The sequence below is a fragment of the Diadema antillarum genome, unplaced genomic scaffold, assembly GCF_040938485.1.
Source record: "Diadema antillarum isolate AM-2024a unplaced genomic scaffold, OU_Dant_1.0 scf00000081, whole genome shotgun sequence".
NCBI classification, from domain to species: Eukaryota; Metazoa; Echinodermata; class Echinoidea; order Diadematoida; family Diadematidae; genus Diadema; species Diadema antillarum.
Genome location: NW_027270970.1, coordinates 877056 through 895911, shown reverse-complemented (window position 1 = coordinate 895911; position 18856 = coordinate 877056). Strand labels below are relative to the sequence as shown.

At 39.6% G+C, this 18856-nt stretch overlaps 2 protein-coding genes across 2 annotated transcripts in view; one reads left to right on the top strand and one right to left on the bottom strand.

The window, feature by feature from the left end:
- LOC139717719 (uncharacterized) overlaps positions 1-5560 on the bottom strand; it is a 28188-nt gene extending 22628 nt beyond the window's left edge. Inside the window, exon 1 of the mRNA XM_071629220.1 lies at positions 3619-5560. Coding sequence (XP_071485321.1) covers positions 3619-5560 — 1942 coding nt within the window. The remainder of the gene's footprint in view (positions 1-3618) is intronic.
- Positions 5561-8056: 2496 nt separating this feature from the next.
- On the top strand, positions 8057-17880 carry LOC139717718 (histone-lysine N-methyltransferase SUV39H1-like). Its single transcript, XM_071629219.1, has 7 exons — positions 8057-8084; positions 10806-10906; positions 11504-11689; positions 12454-12990; positions 13488-13640; positions 15222-15351; positions 17733-17880. The coding sequence occupies exons 1-7, from the start codon at positions 8057-8059 to the stop codon at positions 17819-17821; spliced, it is 1224 nt and encodes a 407-aa protein (XP_071485320.1). The 3' UTR covers positions 17822-17880.
- The last annotated feature ends 976 nt before the right edge of the window (positions 17881-18856 follow it).

The window sequence follows — 18856 nt, the reverse complement described above, 5'->3', positions numbered from 1 at the left end:
TACTATATGTAAGCACATATCATACGTTCAAACTTCGAATGTTTAGCGATGGTGAGAATCTCTTTATACTTTTGTGAATGTTTTCGTAATACAATGTATGAGAGGGAGTATTACTCCAAAGCATGATTCGCGGCCTTCTCATAGAATTCATTGAGTGGGGGCGCTGTGGCATAATGGATAAGACACCCAACTCCCAGTCGTGAGGACCAGAGTTCGATTCCCACCCAGTGCTTACGTCCTTGGACAAGAATGATGTCTTTATACCCACAAATGAACGTCTCTCTCGAACCAAGTGTACAAATGGGCCGTACCTGGCAACGCTAGGGATATTAAAATGGCAGGGCCCTCTGGTAGAGCAGTGGCAACACTGAAGAGGCTACTCTGGATAAAGAAGATAACTTAGATAAGATAACTTATTGTTATTCACTGTATTATAATTATAATAATTGCCATTTTTATTATTATCATTATCATTATTATTATTGTTCATTGGCAAAATCGGCAACACGCACACGCACACACACATTATCATTAGTACCCTATTTGTTTTTAGTGACGGCCATCACGGTTACTAAAAAAACAAAATAATCCAGTTCTTATTTCATGTATTCGACCGAATAGCAACACAACAGATAGGCCTACATATTGTTCTTTTTTTGTCATGAAAGCCTGGCAAAATAGGAAGCAACCAGTTAAGAAAGAGAGTGAGAGTCTTCTACGACAACACAAAACATCAAAGACCTTTGGACTGATTCTGCTGTTAAAATAAGATTGATTGATTGATGGATTGATTGATTGATTCATTCATTCATTCATTCATTCATACATTTATTCATTTATTTATCTATTTATTTATTTATTTATTTATTTATTTATTTATTTATTTGTTTATTTATTTATTTGTTCATTCATTCATTTATTTATTTTGTCTGCCTATGTACAGGGCTACCATAGTCTGAAGATTGGGCGATAACACTACCGGGTTTCTTAACTTAACACAAGGTCCCTATATGACTTATGAAACCATTCAGGAAGAAAACAACTCCATGGTCGTTCAAACTTCAGTATTATCCAATCTGATAGATCACATAATCATAATACAGGTGTATACTCCAAGTATTGATGACTGTTTGACCTGGGATTCTCATATCAATTTTGTCTGTGGTAAAGTATCCCGGATTGTTGGAGTTATGAATAATTTGAAAAGTATATTGCCTTGTAATGCCCTCTTGTTGATATATAACGCATTCATTTTACCTCATATAATGTATTGCAATGTGTTATGGGCTTCGTTACATCCCTTTAAAGTGTCAAGAGTGCTAAGACTCCAGAAGAAAGCACTCCGTGTTTGTGCGAACACACATTATCTTGCTCCGTCAAAACCATTGTTCCACCGTTTTCACACATTGAATGTCCATGACTGCAATGTCTTGCAAGTTGCCTCCTTAATGCATAGGTATTTCACTAAAAGTCTTCCCCCATACCTCACTGGAATGTTTTGTTTGAATGACAAATTACATATATAGTTATAACACCCGTCAGTTATTTAAATTCCACCGCTTTAAAATAGAAACAAACATCTATTCAAAATCAATTCGACACCTTGGTCCGGTCATTTGGAATTCACTACCGCCCAGTATTCGAAATTCACAATTTAACAGGACGTTTAAAAAACAACTCAAAACATTTCTCCTCGCCAATAGTTTCATGTTGTTTCACACTTGATGCACCATTTCACCCTACATAGCGTTAAATTTTTTATTGTTCTTGTTTTGTGTAACTCTTCATTGTCAGGCGATCCCATCACTGCAAGCCCTTGAGGCTTTTACGGGACACCTTTTTCTTTCACTTTATACTTCACTTCTCTTTTCTTTTTATCTTTGTTTATTTCTAAGTCTGACTTTTTTTTTAACAAGTCTGACTTGTTACTACTTTTAGCAAAAAAAGCTGCTGAAAACTGCTTATCCAATGAAGGCGAGCCAATGAAGTAAAATGGAGTCAAAAGGGGCCTGAGCTTTCGATCCTAGCAGAATCTTCGTCAGAGGCAAAATGACAAACAGGCAGGGAAAGCAATCACATATAAGGACTTCACACAACAAGAACAGACAGGGACAGGCTGGGTACATAAAACAAAGAAAACAAAGGAGAGGGTGGGAAGTCATGGGCAAGGAGCCCAACAGGTAAAGGGAGGGGATTAGAGCGAGCAGGAGGGTGGACAGACAAAAGGCAGAGGAGAGCGGACAGACAAAAGGCGGAGGAGGGTCAGTAATGATCATGAGGATCAAGGAGGCAACCATTGAAGGAAAGGATGAATAGGGAGGCAACATCAAAGAAGATAAGGAACACCAGAAGGATATGGAAAGGGAAAGAGTGAAAAAAGCAACAGCAAGGGAAGGGGGGGGGGGGGCTGAACAAACAGGGAGCCCTAAAGGTGTACCAGGAGGAGGCAACAAAAGGAAGTAATCAAACATATCAAAGTATATACACATATAGTAATGGCAAAAGTGACAATGGAATAACAGTAATGAAAAAAATAATAATAATTAATATATATATATATATATATATATATATACAGATAGATAGATAAAAGAAATAAAATAAAGCACATGTGAAAACTAGGGGAGAGAAAATTGTATACATGTATGTAGATAAGCAGGCAGGGCAAAATAAGCACAAGTATGTATAAACAAACAAACCTAGTGTGTGTATGTGTAGGCGGAAAAGGCTGTATAAAAAAGATTCGGGCTATAGGAAGGAATAAATTGGGGAAAAAAGGATCTGCAAATGAAAAAAGCGCAAAGAAAGAACAAAATGAAATTAAAAAATGAAAAAGAGAAAAATAATAATGGTGGTAATAATAATGAAAAAATAAAGGTGGTTAGTCATTTCCCTCCTGGATGTTGAGGCCATGGGGTTGGATGGTGTGAAGTCGTCTCATCCAGAGCTTCTCTCTGCTGGTTCTGACTGTGTCTGGACGAGTGCCTAAAGATTCAATGCCCTGTAGAGTCATATCAGTGATGGAATGATCGGGTAGATTGAAATGGTGGCCCACTGGAGTGTCGAGCTTGGCTGTGTTGACAGTAGATCTGTGTCCATAGAAGCGTCTTTTGAGTGTAGTCTTGGTTTCCCCAACATACTGGATTCTACAAACTCTGCAAGTGATGAGATACACAACATTAGTGGTAGTACAAGTGATGTTTCCCTTTGTGTGGTGAGAGAGGCCGGTAGAGTTGCTGGTGAAAGAGTCACTCTCATGGATGTGTATGCTACAAATGATGCACCTACTGGCTGAACATTTGAATGTGCCATGCTGTAAAGGAGAAGAATTGTCAGTGAGGGAGGGTACTTCAGCACGGACGATGAGATCCTTAAGGTTGTGGGGGCGTCGGTATGCCAGGATGGGAGTATCTGGGACGGCCTGTAAGAGACGATCAGAGGTGTGAAGGATATGGTGATTATCACGAAGGATATTGTGGAGAGAGGGTAGATTGGGATGGAAAGTGGTCACAAGGGGTATTCTGTCAGTGATGTCCTGCTTGTTGGTTTTCGGTTTGAGAACTTCAGATCTTGGGAGAGAACGAACTTTGTTGATGGCTTGTTGAATTCTCCTGGTACCATAGCCCCTGGCTGCGAGATGTCTCTTCAGGTTCCTGGCATGGAAAGAAAACTCAGAATCCTCAGAGCAGATACGGCGAAGTCTGAGGGCTTGACTGTAAGGGATACTGGTTTTGCAGTGGCGGGGGTGGCAGCTGGCTGAGTGGAGGTACTGATGGGTGTCTGTGGGTTTAGTGTAGAGAGTGGTGGTGACATGGTTAGACTCCTTCCTAACGGTGACATCGAGGAAGTTGGTCTTTTCTTGGGAGAAATCAGAAGTGAATTTGATGGTTCTGTGGAAAGAATTGATGTGGTCAATGAAAGTATGGAGGCTTTCTTCCTCCCTGGTCCAGATGAAGAAAATGTCATCGATGTAGCGCCACCAGATCCATGGACGACAGGGGGCTGAATCTAACATCTGCTGCTCTAGCTTGGTCATGAAGAGACAGGCGAAGGAGGGAGCCATCCTGGTACCCATAGCTGTGCCAGATACCTGTAAGTAGTGTTTGTCCATGAATGTGAAGTTGTTTTTCGTCAGTACATGTGACATGAGGGATTTGATGTCAGATATGGGGGGGGGGGGGGGGTTGGAATGGCCGCTGCAAGTCAAAGCCTCACAGGAGGCTAGAATACCTTCATCGTGGGGAATATTGGTGTAGAGAGAGGAGACGTCGAAAGTACCGATGATTGCTGTCTCGGGTATCTGGTCCTTGATGTCATCGAGTTTCCTGAGAAAGTCTGGTGTGTCATGAATGTAGGAGGGTGCGAGTGAGACAAGAGGTTTAATGTGGTGATCAACAAAGAGGGAGATGTTCTCTGTTGGGGAACCATTTCCAGAAAGGATGGGACGACCGGGATTGCCAGGTTTGTGGATCTTGGGGAGGAGATAGAATCGGGCAGGTTTGGCATTAACGGGGGAGAGAAATTTGTGAGCCTTCTTGGTGAGGTGTTCATGTTCCTTCATGTCATCGAGTGTCGACTGGATCTGTTGGGAGAAATTATCGGTGGGATCAAAGTCAAGAAGTGTGTAGTGGGAAGGATTGCGGAGATGTTTCATGGCTTCATCGATGTACTGCTGGCGGTCCATTACTACAACAGCTGATCCTTTGTCTGCGGGCTTGATGATGATGTCAGGCCTGTTTTTGAGAGATGAGAGAGCCTGGCGTTCTTCCTTTGGGAGATTGTCATGTGATGCAATGTCGAGCGTATCTGCGGAGTGGACTTGAGATGAGACAGCTTCGATGTACGTTTCCAGGGAGGGAACTCTGTTCTTGGGGGGAATCCATGAGCTTTTAGGATGAAAGGGCTCAGGAGCAGAAGGGGGTTCATCGAGAAAAAACTCTTTGAGGCGTAACCTGCGGTAGAAAGTAGAGAGGTCTTGGCTGAGTGCTATCTGATCGACCTTGGGTGGAGTGGGGCAAAACTTGAGACCTTTTGAGAGAAGAGACATTTCTGCTTGAGATAGGGGAGAAGAAGAAAGGTTAACGACAGAAGTGGAGGATGCATCAGTGGATGTGGTGTGTCGCCTGAATCTGTTGGGCCTTTGACGTTTCTTCGTGAAGTTGCCTATTTTCTTGTTCCTGCGAGCAGTGAGGTCAGACATATGTTTTGAGAGACAAGATTCAATTTCATCATTGTATTTGAGCCACTGGGTGTCGGTGCAGCAAGAGCGAAGTTCAGTCTCCAGTCTGTCGATGTCAGCTGAAAAGGAAGTGAGAGAGGCAGCACACTGTTCGGAGAGAATGTTAATCAAACGGATGGAAGCTCCATGTAGAGTCTGGTTCCAGCGTTTCCGTAGTTCAGGCGAGAGTGTTCCAAGAGCTGGAGTGCAGTGGAGTTGGAGACCTGTGGGTATCATGCGGTTGAGGGAGTAGAATCTGTAATTATCCTGGTGAAATGAGAATCTGAGGGCCTTGAGCTTGGTTTTCCTCAGTTGATGAAAAAGAGATAGATGGTTAGCCATGGTAAGCATGGGACAGAGAAGAACAATGATAGCCAAACAAGGGAAGGAGAAATACATAGCCTGTCAGAATTGAGGGAAATTCAAAAAGGGGAACAAGATTGACCTGTAAGGCGGATAAATCAAAGGGAAAAGGGTAAGTACAGTCGGTCAATGTACAGCTAGGCCAACCTGTGCTAAGCAGAAAAGTGAGTGAAGAGAAATGATAAAGGGAAATGAGACAAGCTCAGAGATAAAGGCACGGAACTGAAGAGAAAAGTACCAGGAACGGAGACAAACACCTGAAAAGAAAGTAACAAATACGATACAAACAAACAAATATAACACTGTGGAAACAAAGATACTACAAGTCGAGAAGTGGGAGGGAAACAGGGCAAGGAAGGAGACTGAACTGGAACAAAGCAATAAAACAATTAAAACAGAACAGAGAAGACAAAGAGGATAAGGAGGATCACGTGGGCGTGATGCAACAGCAGAAAAGGAACTAAATGTAGCAAAAAAAGCTGCTGAAAACTGCTTATCCAATGAAGGCGAGCCAATGAAGTAAAATGGAGTCAAAAGGGGCCTGAGCTTTCGATCCTAGCAGAATCTTCGTCAGAGGCAAAATGACAAACAGGCAGGGAAAGCAATCACATATAAGGACTTCACACAACAAGAACAGACAGGGACAGGCTGGGTACACAAAACAAAGAAAACAAAGGAGAGGGTGGGAAGTCATGGGCAAGGAGCCCAACAGGTAAAGGGAGGGGATTAGAGCGAGCAGGAGGGTGGACAGACAAAAGGCAGAGGAGAGCGGACAGACAAAAGGCGGAGGAGGGTCAGTAATGATCATGAGGATCAAGGAGGCAACCATTGAAGGAAAGGATGAATAGGGAGGCAACATCAAAGAAGATAAGGAACACCAGAAGGATATGGAAAGGGAAAGAGTGAAAAAAGCAACAGCAAGGGAAGGGGGGGGGGGCTGAACAAACAGGGAGCCCTAAAGGTGTACCAGGAGGAGGCAACAAAAGGAAGTAATCAAACATATCAAAGTATATACACATATAGTAATGGCAAAAGTGACAATGGAATAACAGTAATGAAAAAAATAATAATAATTAATATATATATATATATACAGATAGATAGATAAAAGAAATAAAATAAAGCACATGTGAAAACTAGGGGAGAGAAAATTGTATACATGTATGTAGATAAGCAGGCAGGGCAAAATAAGCACAAGTATGTATAAACAAACAAACCTAGTGTGTGTATGTGTAGGCGGAAAAGGCTGTATAAAAAAGATTCGGGCTATAGGAAGGAATAAATTGGGGAAAAAAGGATCTGCAAATGAAAAAAGCGCAAAGAAAGAACAAAATGAAATTAAAAAATGAAAAAGAGAAAAATAATAATGGTGGTAATAATAATGAAAAAATAAAGGTGGTTAGTCATTTCCCTCCTGGATGTTGAGGCCATGGGGTTGGATGGTGTGAAGTCGTCTCATCCAGAGCTTCTCTCTGCTGGTTCTGACTGTGTCTAGACGAGTGCCTAAAGATTCAATGCCCTGTAGAGTCATATCAGTGATGGAATGATCGGGTAAATTGAAATGGTGGCCCACTGGAGTGTCGAGCTTGGCTGTGTTGACAGTAGATCTGTGTCCATAGAAGCGTCTTTTGAGTGTAGTCTTGGTTTCCCCAACATACTGGATTCTACAAACTCTGCAAGTGATGAGATACACAACATTAGTGGTAGTACAAGTGATGTTTCCCTTTGTGTGGTGAGAGAGGCCGGTAGAGTACTACTTTGTTATATGATGACCTTTGTCATCCCTTTGTATATTATGTGTGAATTATGTTATATTTAATCTTTTTAACTGTATATATTGTAAATGTTGAAAGAAATAAAGGATAGTTCTATGCGCTCGGTCAATCAATCAATCAACCAATTTCCAACAATTACAAATAACGTTTTTTTTTTTTTTCATTAGTACTATGTTCATATAAATAATGTTTCGAGAAAAAATAAAGTACATTATGTTAACACCTAAACTGAGTACTTATTGGTTATAGAGATAAAGTTATTTCGTCATACCGAGCTACAGTATTTGAAAATAATGACCATCATCTACCGCGCCTCATCCATATACAGACTTCTTGGTCTTGCTTGTATCTGCAGCTTCGATCATAACCTTACTTGTCTCTGATAAAAACAGCATAGGCCTAGCTGATGAAAAAAAAAGGCGTTTGAGTAAAGGATATTATGTAGAGAAGTCGCCACAGAAGTAAGAAGTCGTCCAAGCAGCAGCCGGTATTATGGGCCTACTTATATAGTACATATATGTATTACAGTCAAAACGGAAAGTTATATTTCGCGGTTGACAGGTTCGGACGATGCGGCCTTGAGCACCGGGGAAAGCGTGGATCAGAGAGCTGGCTGCACATAATCATTGGTACGTGTAAAAGCGAGCGCGCCCGCCACCGTCCATAACCAGCCAATCAGAAAAGAGGAGGCAAATCCAAAATGGCAGACTGTAGCTCACCGACGGCGAGTAAGTGTGTTACAAAAAGATCGATATTGGTTGTTTGCTTTAGTGTCTTCCTGTCAGATTTTGAAATTGAAACGATATTGTTATTGTTGATGAATTTATTTAGTATTCATTCATTTTAGTTTTTGTGCAATTGATTTACAGTAGGGAGAAGTGCGATGTGCACAGATCAACAGGAGTTGGATGCAATTCACGTCATGTCATGACATTACAGGCTACACGTATTTGTACGTACAGAGGTCAGAGGCACAGCACAGCCAGGGAACGGTGGTGCACCGTACGTTTCACGCTACATATAATGTGTAGGCCTAATGACAATCGGGGCTAACATTTGGCCAGTTGACATCTGGATCTGGATCTGAATGAATACGCTGAAAAACTCTGGATAGAGTATCACTCAGCACTGCGGTGTGATGTGCAGCTAATCACAACGGAGGTGACACTGTAACGCTTCTTTAAATGTGTCAAATTTATGAATCTGCTTGATATTACTTGGCAGATTATTCCAATTCGTCGCTGTTCTATAGGAAGAAGGAGTTGGCGAGAGCAGTTGGTTGAAGAACCGTGTGAAGTAGAATAATATCAGGATGATAACTTCGGGTTGTCATACCTCTCGGTGCTTGAGGGGGCTGATTTTGTATAATCCTCGAGCTTTAAATCAATATTACTGTGCTTTATTTTATGAAATGTTGATAGCCTTAAAAGCTTGCGTCGTTCTGGGAGTGGATGAAGTTTGAGATCCTTTATCATTCCGGAGACAGAAGACTGCCACTTATAATCATTACAGATGAATCTGGCTGCTCTATTTTGACAGAAAAATCTGTCTGTCCGGAAGAAGGTTTTTAAATCTTTTTAAAAAAAAATATTAACGGCTCTCCGGGATCCCATGAAGCCGGACGTAATCTCCGCGGAATTCAAACAGATCCCCGACGACAAAATACAGACCGATTTTTCGGTCAAAGTCAGGGCAAGCCAGCCAGCCAGCGTCATAACAATATATACATGTATATGTAGTCAATGGCGCCAGCCAGACCCAGGCCAGCCAGGCAGGCGCAGGCAGGCAGGCCCAGGGGGATCTCACTAATCTCAGCCCGGGGCCGGGAGGGATCACTTAACTTAAACTCTATGATTATCATACTAATAACTATAGAGCCCTAGACCCCTATCATATCAGTCACTTTATCTACTATCTGTATCATCACAGAAGCACGTGTGCACACCCCTTCTTCTTCGATTGGGCCCTTCAATCTTCTTCTTCTTCTTCTTTGATTAATGAATCTTATACTTCTTTAATCTTAAGATAAAGTGCACACCACCTTTGTGTATCAGCATACGTACTGGTATGGTGCAACGTAGGGAGGTGGGAATTCATACCTCCCTGCCCTGTGTGGTGCGAGGTGCAGATATGTACAAGTTATGTAGGTAGACAGAAAGATCCATCTGCTGTCCGGAGGAGTCTTTAATTTTTTTTGACGTTATCGCTCTCCTCCGGGGATCCGTGAAGCCAGACGCAGTCTCCGCGGAACATACATGTATCCGCGACGACCAGATATAGACAAATCTTTTGGTCAAGCATGTAGGATGTAGGCACCTCTACACACTGCTCTGTATTTTAAAAACATTTGCTGGGGAGTCTTCAGTGCTAATTTATTGATTAGAAGTAGAACATGTGTGCTTCTAAAAACTGCTCCTGCCCTCTACGTGTAGTCTAGTAGTGGAGCTGAAGATGTTTCACCTCTTCCTTGAAAGTTAGAGGAGAGGTGCAATTGATGGTCTGGTCTGGTAGGCTGTTCCATAGTCGTGTTATGTCTGGAATAAATGTCAGTGATGCTGCTTGATTGCAGATACATAGAAAGCGGGCATAACGGCGTTGTATCATCTCCAACCTGTTGATGTTAGCTTGTGTAAAAGGATCACGATTTATGCTGGCATACTCCATACCATGATTGGTCTCAGGAGGGTCAGGTAGCACAGCACTTTGATCTTTCTTTGACATGCATGGATGTTTCTTTGGAGAAGGGCACTGGTGGACTTGACCTTCGTGGTGACTTGATTGATGTGATGGTTCCAACTAAGGTTATTCTTAATGTGAACACCAAGGTACTTGGCTGTGTTGGTGTTTGCCAGTGGCTGTCCATGGATGCTGTATGAACAAAACAAACAAAATGGTTTCCTTTTGTTGGTGAGGTTGAGCACTTGGCAATTATTTGGGTTAAACTGCATTAACTAGTCAGTCTCCCAACACTGGGGCATCAAAATGTTGATGTAAGATGTGGGAATCTGCTTCCAACTTGAATGTTTTATAAACCATGCAGTCATCTGCAAATAACCTCATAGTGCAGTTAGTGGATAGGGACTCTGAACTTAGTAGAGTGAATTAGATGTAAAGAGGGGTGAGGTACAGTACCTCACCCTATCAAAGTTAAATTGTACGTTCATAGGGACAGTGGTATACAGCATCCCCCACAGCGCCCAAAGTGGTATCTATGAGAGAGTTCAATCTGTCTCTGAGGAGAACAGTCAAATTCAAAAAATGTTACAAAACTCAGAACAATTTTTTTTTTTTTGGTCTAACAAGTTACAAGCATTCATGGCTTCTTCAGCAAACATGTAGGCACAGAAATATATGTAGTATTTACAACAAATCATGATTCATATTCTAATTTGGAATAATTTAAACAGACATTACTTGCTGACAAAGGCTTTATTTTTTATAACATGGAGACATTTTACATGATCTTATATTCTTTGTTACAGAGTCATCTAGCTCTTCTGGAGAGGAGTTTGAAGTAGAAGAATTTGTTGATTACTTCAAAGATGTAAATGTAAGTAAACCTGCATTCTACATTCATTATCTAGAGAGACCACCTAGTATCGTGTACGGAACTGGTACACATACATTTTTCAACTGTACTACTGTAGGCCTACTTGGGTTGTGTACATGTTATTCATTTCCATACCAACAAGCATGATGCAAATACTGGAGAGTATGGTATCTACATACTTTTAGAATGTAAGCAGAAGTCAATAAATAGAAACACATAAAGCCAGCAGTTATGTAACCTTTTATAATTAGTATTGGTGAAATTTAAGCAACTCTGACATAGAATCTGTCCCTTGTGTTACATCATAGAGAATTAAGCAAAAGCCATACGTGTGAAATTTTGCGATCCAGTCTTCTTTTAGTTACCCACAGTATTTGTACATATCTAGACTCTATGCAGATTAGCCCTGTCCCCTCTAATCATTGTAACCCATACCATGCACTCCTGGCACAACCTGTCACAGTAATGATTAACTTCTGTACTTAAAAATGCATAAAATAAAGAGGGAATTCTTTGTGTCAATTGAAAGATGTATTTTGTGTATATCCACCTAAAATGTAAAGGGTTCCCCTTTTTTGTTTTTGTTTTGTTTTGCAGAGTGTGGAATGGTACCTTGTGAAGTGGGCTGGGTACCCTAGCAGTGAAAACACATGGGAGCCAAAGAAGAATCTCCGCCACAGCAAGCGACTTATGAAACGATATCACAAAAGTTTGTGCAAGGCCCAAGTAACTCGAGCAGAAATTTTCAAACAAAAGAAGCAACTGGAGAAAAGTCTGAAAAAGGTTTGATTTAATTATCTCACGCACTATTTCAGCAATTTCATGCTTTGATGCTTGACTCCATTCTAGATAATTCAAGTGTACTGCATTAATTATGTTTTCATCATGGACTACAAGTATGATTGAGATTAGCCGGGGGTTTACTTGGCTAATCTTGAATTTAGATTGCATTGCAAAGCTATGATGACATTTTAGTCTTTACCCGAAACGTTGATTGAGGATGATAAATTTTAAAAATCAAAATAGTATTGTTATTGCAAATTCACCCACCTTGAGTGCACCTGACTATCATTGAAATGTTCTAAGGTTGTTGAGCTTGAGGTTTATTCAGCTAGGAATGGATTTCTCAGTTTAAAATAAAATGTGTCATCTACAACCTAGAATATCAGTACAGCAGTGTTTTTGCTTCATGTTAAGATAGTTTCAGCAGAGAAAGGAAGAATAAGATTGGCTTTCATATATTTTGCTGTGATTCATTTAAAAAAATGTAGAAAACTTTGTTTTATTTTGATTACTCACTGTAGGCTATACATCTTTGCAGTTTGACGTAAATAACTAATCATTTCATCCATAGAGAAATCAGGATGTAATGCCACTTTAGATGTTGTAGCTATTGTAATTATTTCATCTTTACATAACAATATTAGAAGTTATGAGACAGGATTTTAGGGGGAAAAAGTATCATATTATTCACTAGTATATCTGATGTATTGGTTTTATCAACATTTCTTTCGGTTTCTTCTTTTTTTAAATCCTATACATTGCAGCTTTCTCAGAAGAAGAAATCTGACAAGTGGAAAGAATCCGAGTCAAAAGCACTCACAGATGTCCTCAAGTCATTGGTCAAGAAAGAACTCAAAAATTGGGAGCATGAACTGAATGCCAAGTGCCAGAACGAAGCTCCCATTGTGGTCGTGAATGAGGTTGATCTTGAGGGACCACCAAATGACTTTGTGTACATCAGTGACTACATACCAGGAGTAGGAGTGGAAATACCCAGTGACCCACTTGTTGGATGTGAATGTACAAATTGCTCTTCAGACTCAGAGTTAGGTTGCTGTCCCCAGAATGGTGGTGTCAAATTTGCCTACAACCAGCACAAGCTTGTCAAGGTGAAACCAGGGACTCCAATCTATGAGTGCAATAAGAGGTGTAAGTGTGGAATCCAGTGTCCAAACAGAGTTGTCCAGCTTGGCCGCAGGTACAGTTTAGCTGTCTTTAGGACCAACAACGGGCGTGGATGGGGTGTGCGGACACTGGTCAACATCAAGAAAAAGTCCTTTGTCGTGGAATATGTAGGAGAGGTACCGCCTTTCTTTCTACGTGTCTAGCTAAATAACCATTCCATCACACATCTGTACATATTTAGGCAGATGTTATTGTCGAATGTTGTGTTCTGAAGGAGCTAGGCCAAGTGCTCTTTTAATATCTTTAAAAAATGGAATTTTTAAAAATAGAATTTTTAAATTTTTTATATGTTTTTGATGATATCTCTCGTACTATTTTCACGTCACAAATTTTCCCATCCCAAGAGGGTTGCACATGAAATTAGTCAAAACTTCACAAATTAATGACTTTTGAATTGAGCCATGTAAGTTTCTTCTGCCTTTCATTAATTCTACTGCATTCGAAAAATCCACAAATAGGTCTTGTGAAACTTCCCTGTAGAGTGAAATTGACACAAATACACAATTATATTGTCGTCATTTCCTAATTTTAAAGCCTCTTGCAAACTTAAGAGTAACTAAGGACCCAACAATATACTTATACACATTTATTTTCTGATTCATTATGGGAACAGGTTATCACCAGTGAGGAAGCGGAACACAGGGGCAAGATCTACGATGCCAATGGGCGGACCTACCTATTTGATCTGGACTACAATGATGATGACTGCCCTTTCACTGTGGATGCTGGTTACTATGGCAACATATCTCATTTTGTCAACCATTCTGTAAGTGAGACAGGAGTCTGTGGACCACCAGGTTTCTAAGCATCTCATGCTTTCAATATGTTTGTTAACTGTTTGTTATAACAGGAGTGCACTGTAACATATATAGAGCTCATAATGTGGGGTCTGAATTTTACTTTGTTGTTCAGACCACAAGTCTCTATTCACTTGCAGACATATCCTCACTAAATTCATGTCTTTTGACTCAAATTCATGTGGAAAATATATCATTTGCATATTTGTATACATGTAATAGGGAAGAGCTTACAAGTAATAATAAAGATTATTCCACAATTTGTATGACATTTTTTTTGTTTTTGTACAAGCCAAGGAGAGAGTTGTGAGCTTATGACATCACCTCGTCCAGTTTGTGTATTTGTGACCGCCCTGTTCAAAACCCACAAAAAGTTGCATATTAGGATTACCTGCAATGGACCAAAATAGTCATTTCGGTTGACTGATTCAAATTTTTAAAGTGTACACTTGTATGTTGCATGGGAGAGAAATCTCTTTTTTATCTACTGTCAAAATTTGGCTGCTTACAACAAAACAAATCATATTAAAGTTTTTCTGTACCATAGTTTTTGGGATAGGCTTTGCTTTCACTGATTTTCATTGATACTTCTGCACAGCAAGCCAGAGTGACACTAATCTTCATATTCTCTTTTCTTCTTTTTCTATAAAACTGCACCTCCTAACTCTCTCATATTTCAATCACTTATTGAATGAGTTAGAACGGTCCAATTAGAACAAGTTAAATGTAATTTTCAAGCTTAGAGATTACTCTTTCAAACTATGTAGAAAAGTAAAAAGTCATTTTGCATATTCTTTTTATAAAGTAACATTTTGTAATATTTCTCCTATTATTTTGGAGAGAGCTCGATAGAAGACATACATTTTGTATAGTATTCATTACTGAATTAGTGGTACTGAGTTAGTGCTACCATTATTTTACAAGTGAATGTTAATTTGACAGGCAACTCTGGTCAAAATGAAGTCCTCAAGACTGGCAGTTTTCTTTGTGTTTACTGAAATTTTGTTATAGCCAAACAAATAATTTATGTAAAGATATGTGAATGATGATTTTGGGCCATTGATTTTTTCTTCGTTGTTACAGAATTTTGTTATAACCATACTACACGTATTTGTTACAACAGGAGTACACGGTATCAGCTGTATCATTACTGAAAGTAAGGATAGTGACAGCTCTGTCAGAAACTACATTCAATGACTGATATGATATGTAATGACAATATAATGTGTTCACAAACTGAATATGATTTCTGTTTACAGTTATTTTACTTCCATTCCCTTCTCCCCCTCCAAAGAAGAAAAAAAAAGAAGTATGTTTTGTCAGCTTGTCTAGCACCCTTCTTCTACATGTGTACATCTGTACATGCCATGTAAATAGTATTTTAACCTGTTAAGGACGAGTCCCAAATATACTCGGGCAAGCGTCTATGGGAAATGTGTGTTGCAGCAAAATCAGACCGTCTTCAACAGGTTAAGACGGTAGTCAGAGAGGGATAACTGTGGAGATATCTGAGTGATTATACATTTGTTTTTCTCCTGTCAAAATGCCAGTGTGATCCCAATCTGGTAGTGTATGGTGTATGGGTGAACTGTCTGGACCCTAGGCTACCTCGCATAGCGTTATTTGCCTGTCGTGACATCAAGGCAGGGGAGGAGCTCACCTTTGACTACCAGATGACAGGTAGGTTGAGGTGGAGACTCAATATTTCATTCCTTATCACACTTAGATTGTTTGACATGCTTTCTTGTTTTTACATAATTTCCTGTCCTTTCACTACTCTCCCCCTAAACCCCCCCCCCCAAAAAAAAAAAAAAAAAAATGCATTGCATATGTATGTATTTGCAATCCTATTCATGTCGGGATCAGAGTTAAAGGAGACCTCCAGATGATTTTCAGATTTTTACATTTAAACAACTATAAATTAGTTATATTGAGGACAGAGTTTCAGAATTTATGATAATCCAGATGAAAAATAAGAATATTTTCAAAATTGAGAACAAATTGCAATGGACAAGGATGATGACATGGCAGAGTCACCATAAGAATGCATGAGTTGGGGCTCGAGGAAGCAGAACAAAAGAAGGCTTGCATGGATTATATACAGGTGAATTCGCAAGCAAGCGGTATTGTAATGGAATTACACTGCTACATTTCTGAAATATGTGAGCCTCTATGTCATCATCCTTGTTCAGTGTAATTTGTTTAAGGTTTTTCAAAGTATTGTTTCTCTGCTCAAGAACCACAATAAATTCCACAAATCTATGCATGGAGTTGTTGATTTATGTACTACATGATGTGAAATTATGAAAATTATCTGGAATGTCCCTTTAAAGTTTTTGTATGTTGTTGAATGCATAAAGAACACCCTACTTCAGAAATACAAATACATGTAGTGAATGGTCATGAGTGCGATGGTACAAGATTTCACACTTCGCCTTGTTGAATTGTTGAATACAGCGCCTCTGTCTTTCACCTTGTGCAAAATCTTGTTCCATTGCACAAACTAGAAAAGCACTCTGAGAGTGCAGACCTCCGCCGAGCAGCTACTTTCCACCGATGATCTTGCTCTTCCCAAAGAGATTTTTCTCCTCTCCACCACTGGGGGAAAGCTCTGGGCTCTTCCATAGAGCTCAGTGATTTCCACCCATAGGTATACACGTACATGCTGAAAAATCGCCCGATTTCCGAATATAGAAACCTTTGTTACGTCATAAGCCCTCAGCTGCGCGGCGCACCTCGCCCTAGCAGAAACTAGAGCACGCACTTTAGTGCGCGTTTGAAAACCTAAAAAATGCGCAGCTTGCACTCCCAAGTTCATTGACCCTACCTGTCAAAATATAAAAAAATCCTTCATAAATTCCCCAAAAATTCTCAGATCACTACCAAAATTCGATCATTTATTACTTGTGTCATTCTCAACCTTTCCTGTAAGTTTCATCAAAATCCGTTAATGACTTTTTGAGTTATTTTGCACACGGACAAACAAACAAACCAATGATAACGAAAACATAACCTCCTCCCTTGGCGGAGGTAGTGAAAACCATACTCAATTTGTTTTATACAACACCTTGGACGTCAACAGATGTGGTCCACACAGATTCTTGAATTTAGCACAGAAATGGCTACCATTTTCCATGAAAGGCAAACAGAGTAGCTGCACAGTCACAGTCAGCCCTGTACATATAATATGTAAAGTATATGAAAACGATTTGGTGACAAAAGTATATGTGCTTGTAAGCACGCTTGTAATTGTAGAGTACGCGCGGCATATGTTTGTTAATTATGACATCTGAGTTGTGCAATGGAACAAAAACTTTGAGTCAATTGCGAGTTTGACACAGGAGTCAATGGATATTGGTGTCGTCAGCCGTGCGCTAGCCATTTTTGCTATTTAAAAAAAGAAAATGCATGACTGACAGCCACAGCATGCGATGGTACTTTTAAGTGAATGTCGCTTGATGGGCATAGCTACATTCTTTTTAGATGTTGTATAAAGGTATATGGCGTGTGCAGTTAATGATCAATAATAAATTTGTTGTGTAGTGTTATTTCATTCTTGGATGAAGGAGAAAGGAAAGATCAAAGCTCTTGAATGAAGTGTTTAGCTGACATCACCATCTTTCTTATTTGAATCAAATTTTGTCAAAGTTATATTTCAGAATGTCAAATTAATCTTGTTCTACCAATAAAAAATGGAGGGACTCAAGATAAAGCAATGCTTCTAAACTGTTAATCTTTAAAAGGGAAATACATGTATAACTATTGAATCAAGTCTGTCCCGAGCCCTTCTTGTATTCCTTCAGAAAATCCTGTGGGTTATTTTTTTGTTGTTGTTGTTTCCCTTGTAAATTTCAACCATTAGATTTCAACCAATCTGCAAAATGATATTTCAGATGTAAGCATATGATATGATACATGTATTCACATTTGTAAAACCGTATAGAGTCCACTATGGCCATCATTGTTCACCTTTTACAAACAAGAATTAACTAAATTACAGATCATTTCCTCAAAAAAGAAACTAATACAGGTTTGGCTCGTTTGCTTCTTTTCTTATCCAGGTTCAGTCAACGAGGCTGGTGCTAATGAGTTGGCTCAGGTGGAATGTCGTTGTGGATCAGAAAATTGCCGAGGATTTCTGTTTGACTAGCTCCACTACTTGACTGTAGGTAGTCTGGAATTCTATGCCATCTCACACTGTGGTGTAATTGTAGCAGTAGTCATGTAACATTGCTTGGGTGAATGATATCATATCCCCCTTTTATGGGATTATGCATTGGTCACAGTTGTGCTTGCCATTTTTTTTTTTCATTCCTTTCTCTTTTCCCATTTTGTGTTTTGTGGGTTTGTTTTTTTTCAGTGATAAAGGAATTGAGTGGTAATATGCAGAAAGCAATGTGTCTCACTGACTACAGGCTCTTCTAAATGCTGCATACTTGGGTATACACTTCACACACCAGACTATCAGATGAACTACAAGGAGCATGCATTCCATAAGAAACTGTGATGTATTGTACTGCATGTGTAAATGCCATGATTTGGAAGTGTGGATGAGTTGCATGTTGTATAGAAGAATCACATGAATCTTCTATGTAGGATCCTACACAATGTGGATGTAGTTCCTGTGGAGTAAACAAGTTTATAATCCAGAAGAAGCAGGAATTCTGTACAGCTTTATATGTACCTAGGACGAATTAGATTTATGATTTTTTTCTTTCTTTCTTGCTATAGCCAGGACAGCATGCAGGAAATTGAAAGGATAAGATGGGTAGTGTCATGATTGTTATGAAATGTGTTTGACATTGTCATACATCTGTGTCTTTAGGTTACCCAGAATCTGTGAAGTTTGCACATATATTGTACTCTGTAACTCATTTGTGATGAATTCACTTCAAATAGCCTAGTGGAATGAAGATTAGCTGGATTTTAGAGCAAGAGGTTGGCACGTGGATGTGGAATAACGACATTGTGAGTTTCTGTTATGATATGATGGCATAAATAATGACATAAGGAGTTTCATGGTGTGATAGATAACTTCATATGTACTCTTCTTTTTTGTTGATTTTCCTGAGGGAGTTCATTGAGGTACTTGTGAATTTCCCTTGTTTGAAAATCTGACTGCATTGTTTTTTGTTTTTTTTTGTGGAAATAATTCTCATTTAAAGTCAGGTATCAACAATAACGA

Excerpts from the sequence above, each read along its gene's own strand:
- LOC139717718 (XM_071629219.1), top strand. The coding sequence starts at position 8,057 with ATGGCAGACTGTAGCTCACCGACGGCGA. Across the intron at positions 8,085-10,805 it reads CTGTAGCTCACCGACGGCGA|ACATTTTACATGATCTTATA; the intron begins GTAAGTGTGTTA and ends TATAACATGGAG. Across the intron at positions 10,907-11,503 it reads ATTACTTCAAAGATGTAAAT|AGTGTGGAATGGTACCTTGT; the intron begins GTAAGTAAACCT and ends TTTGTTTTGCAG.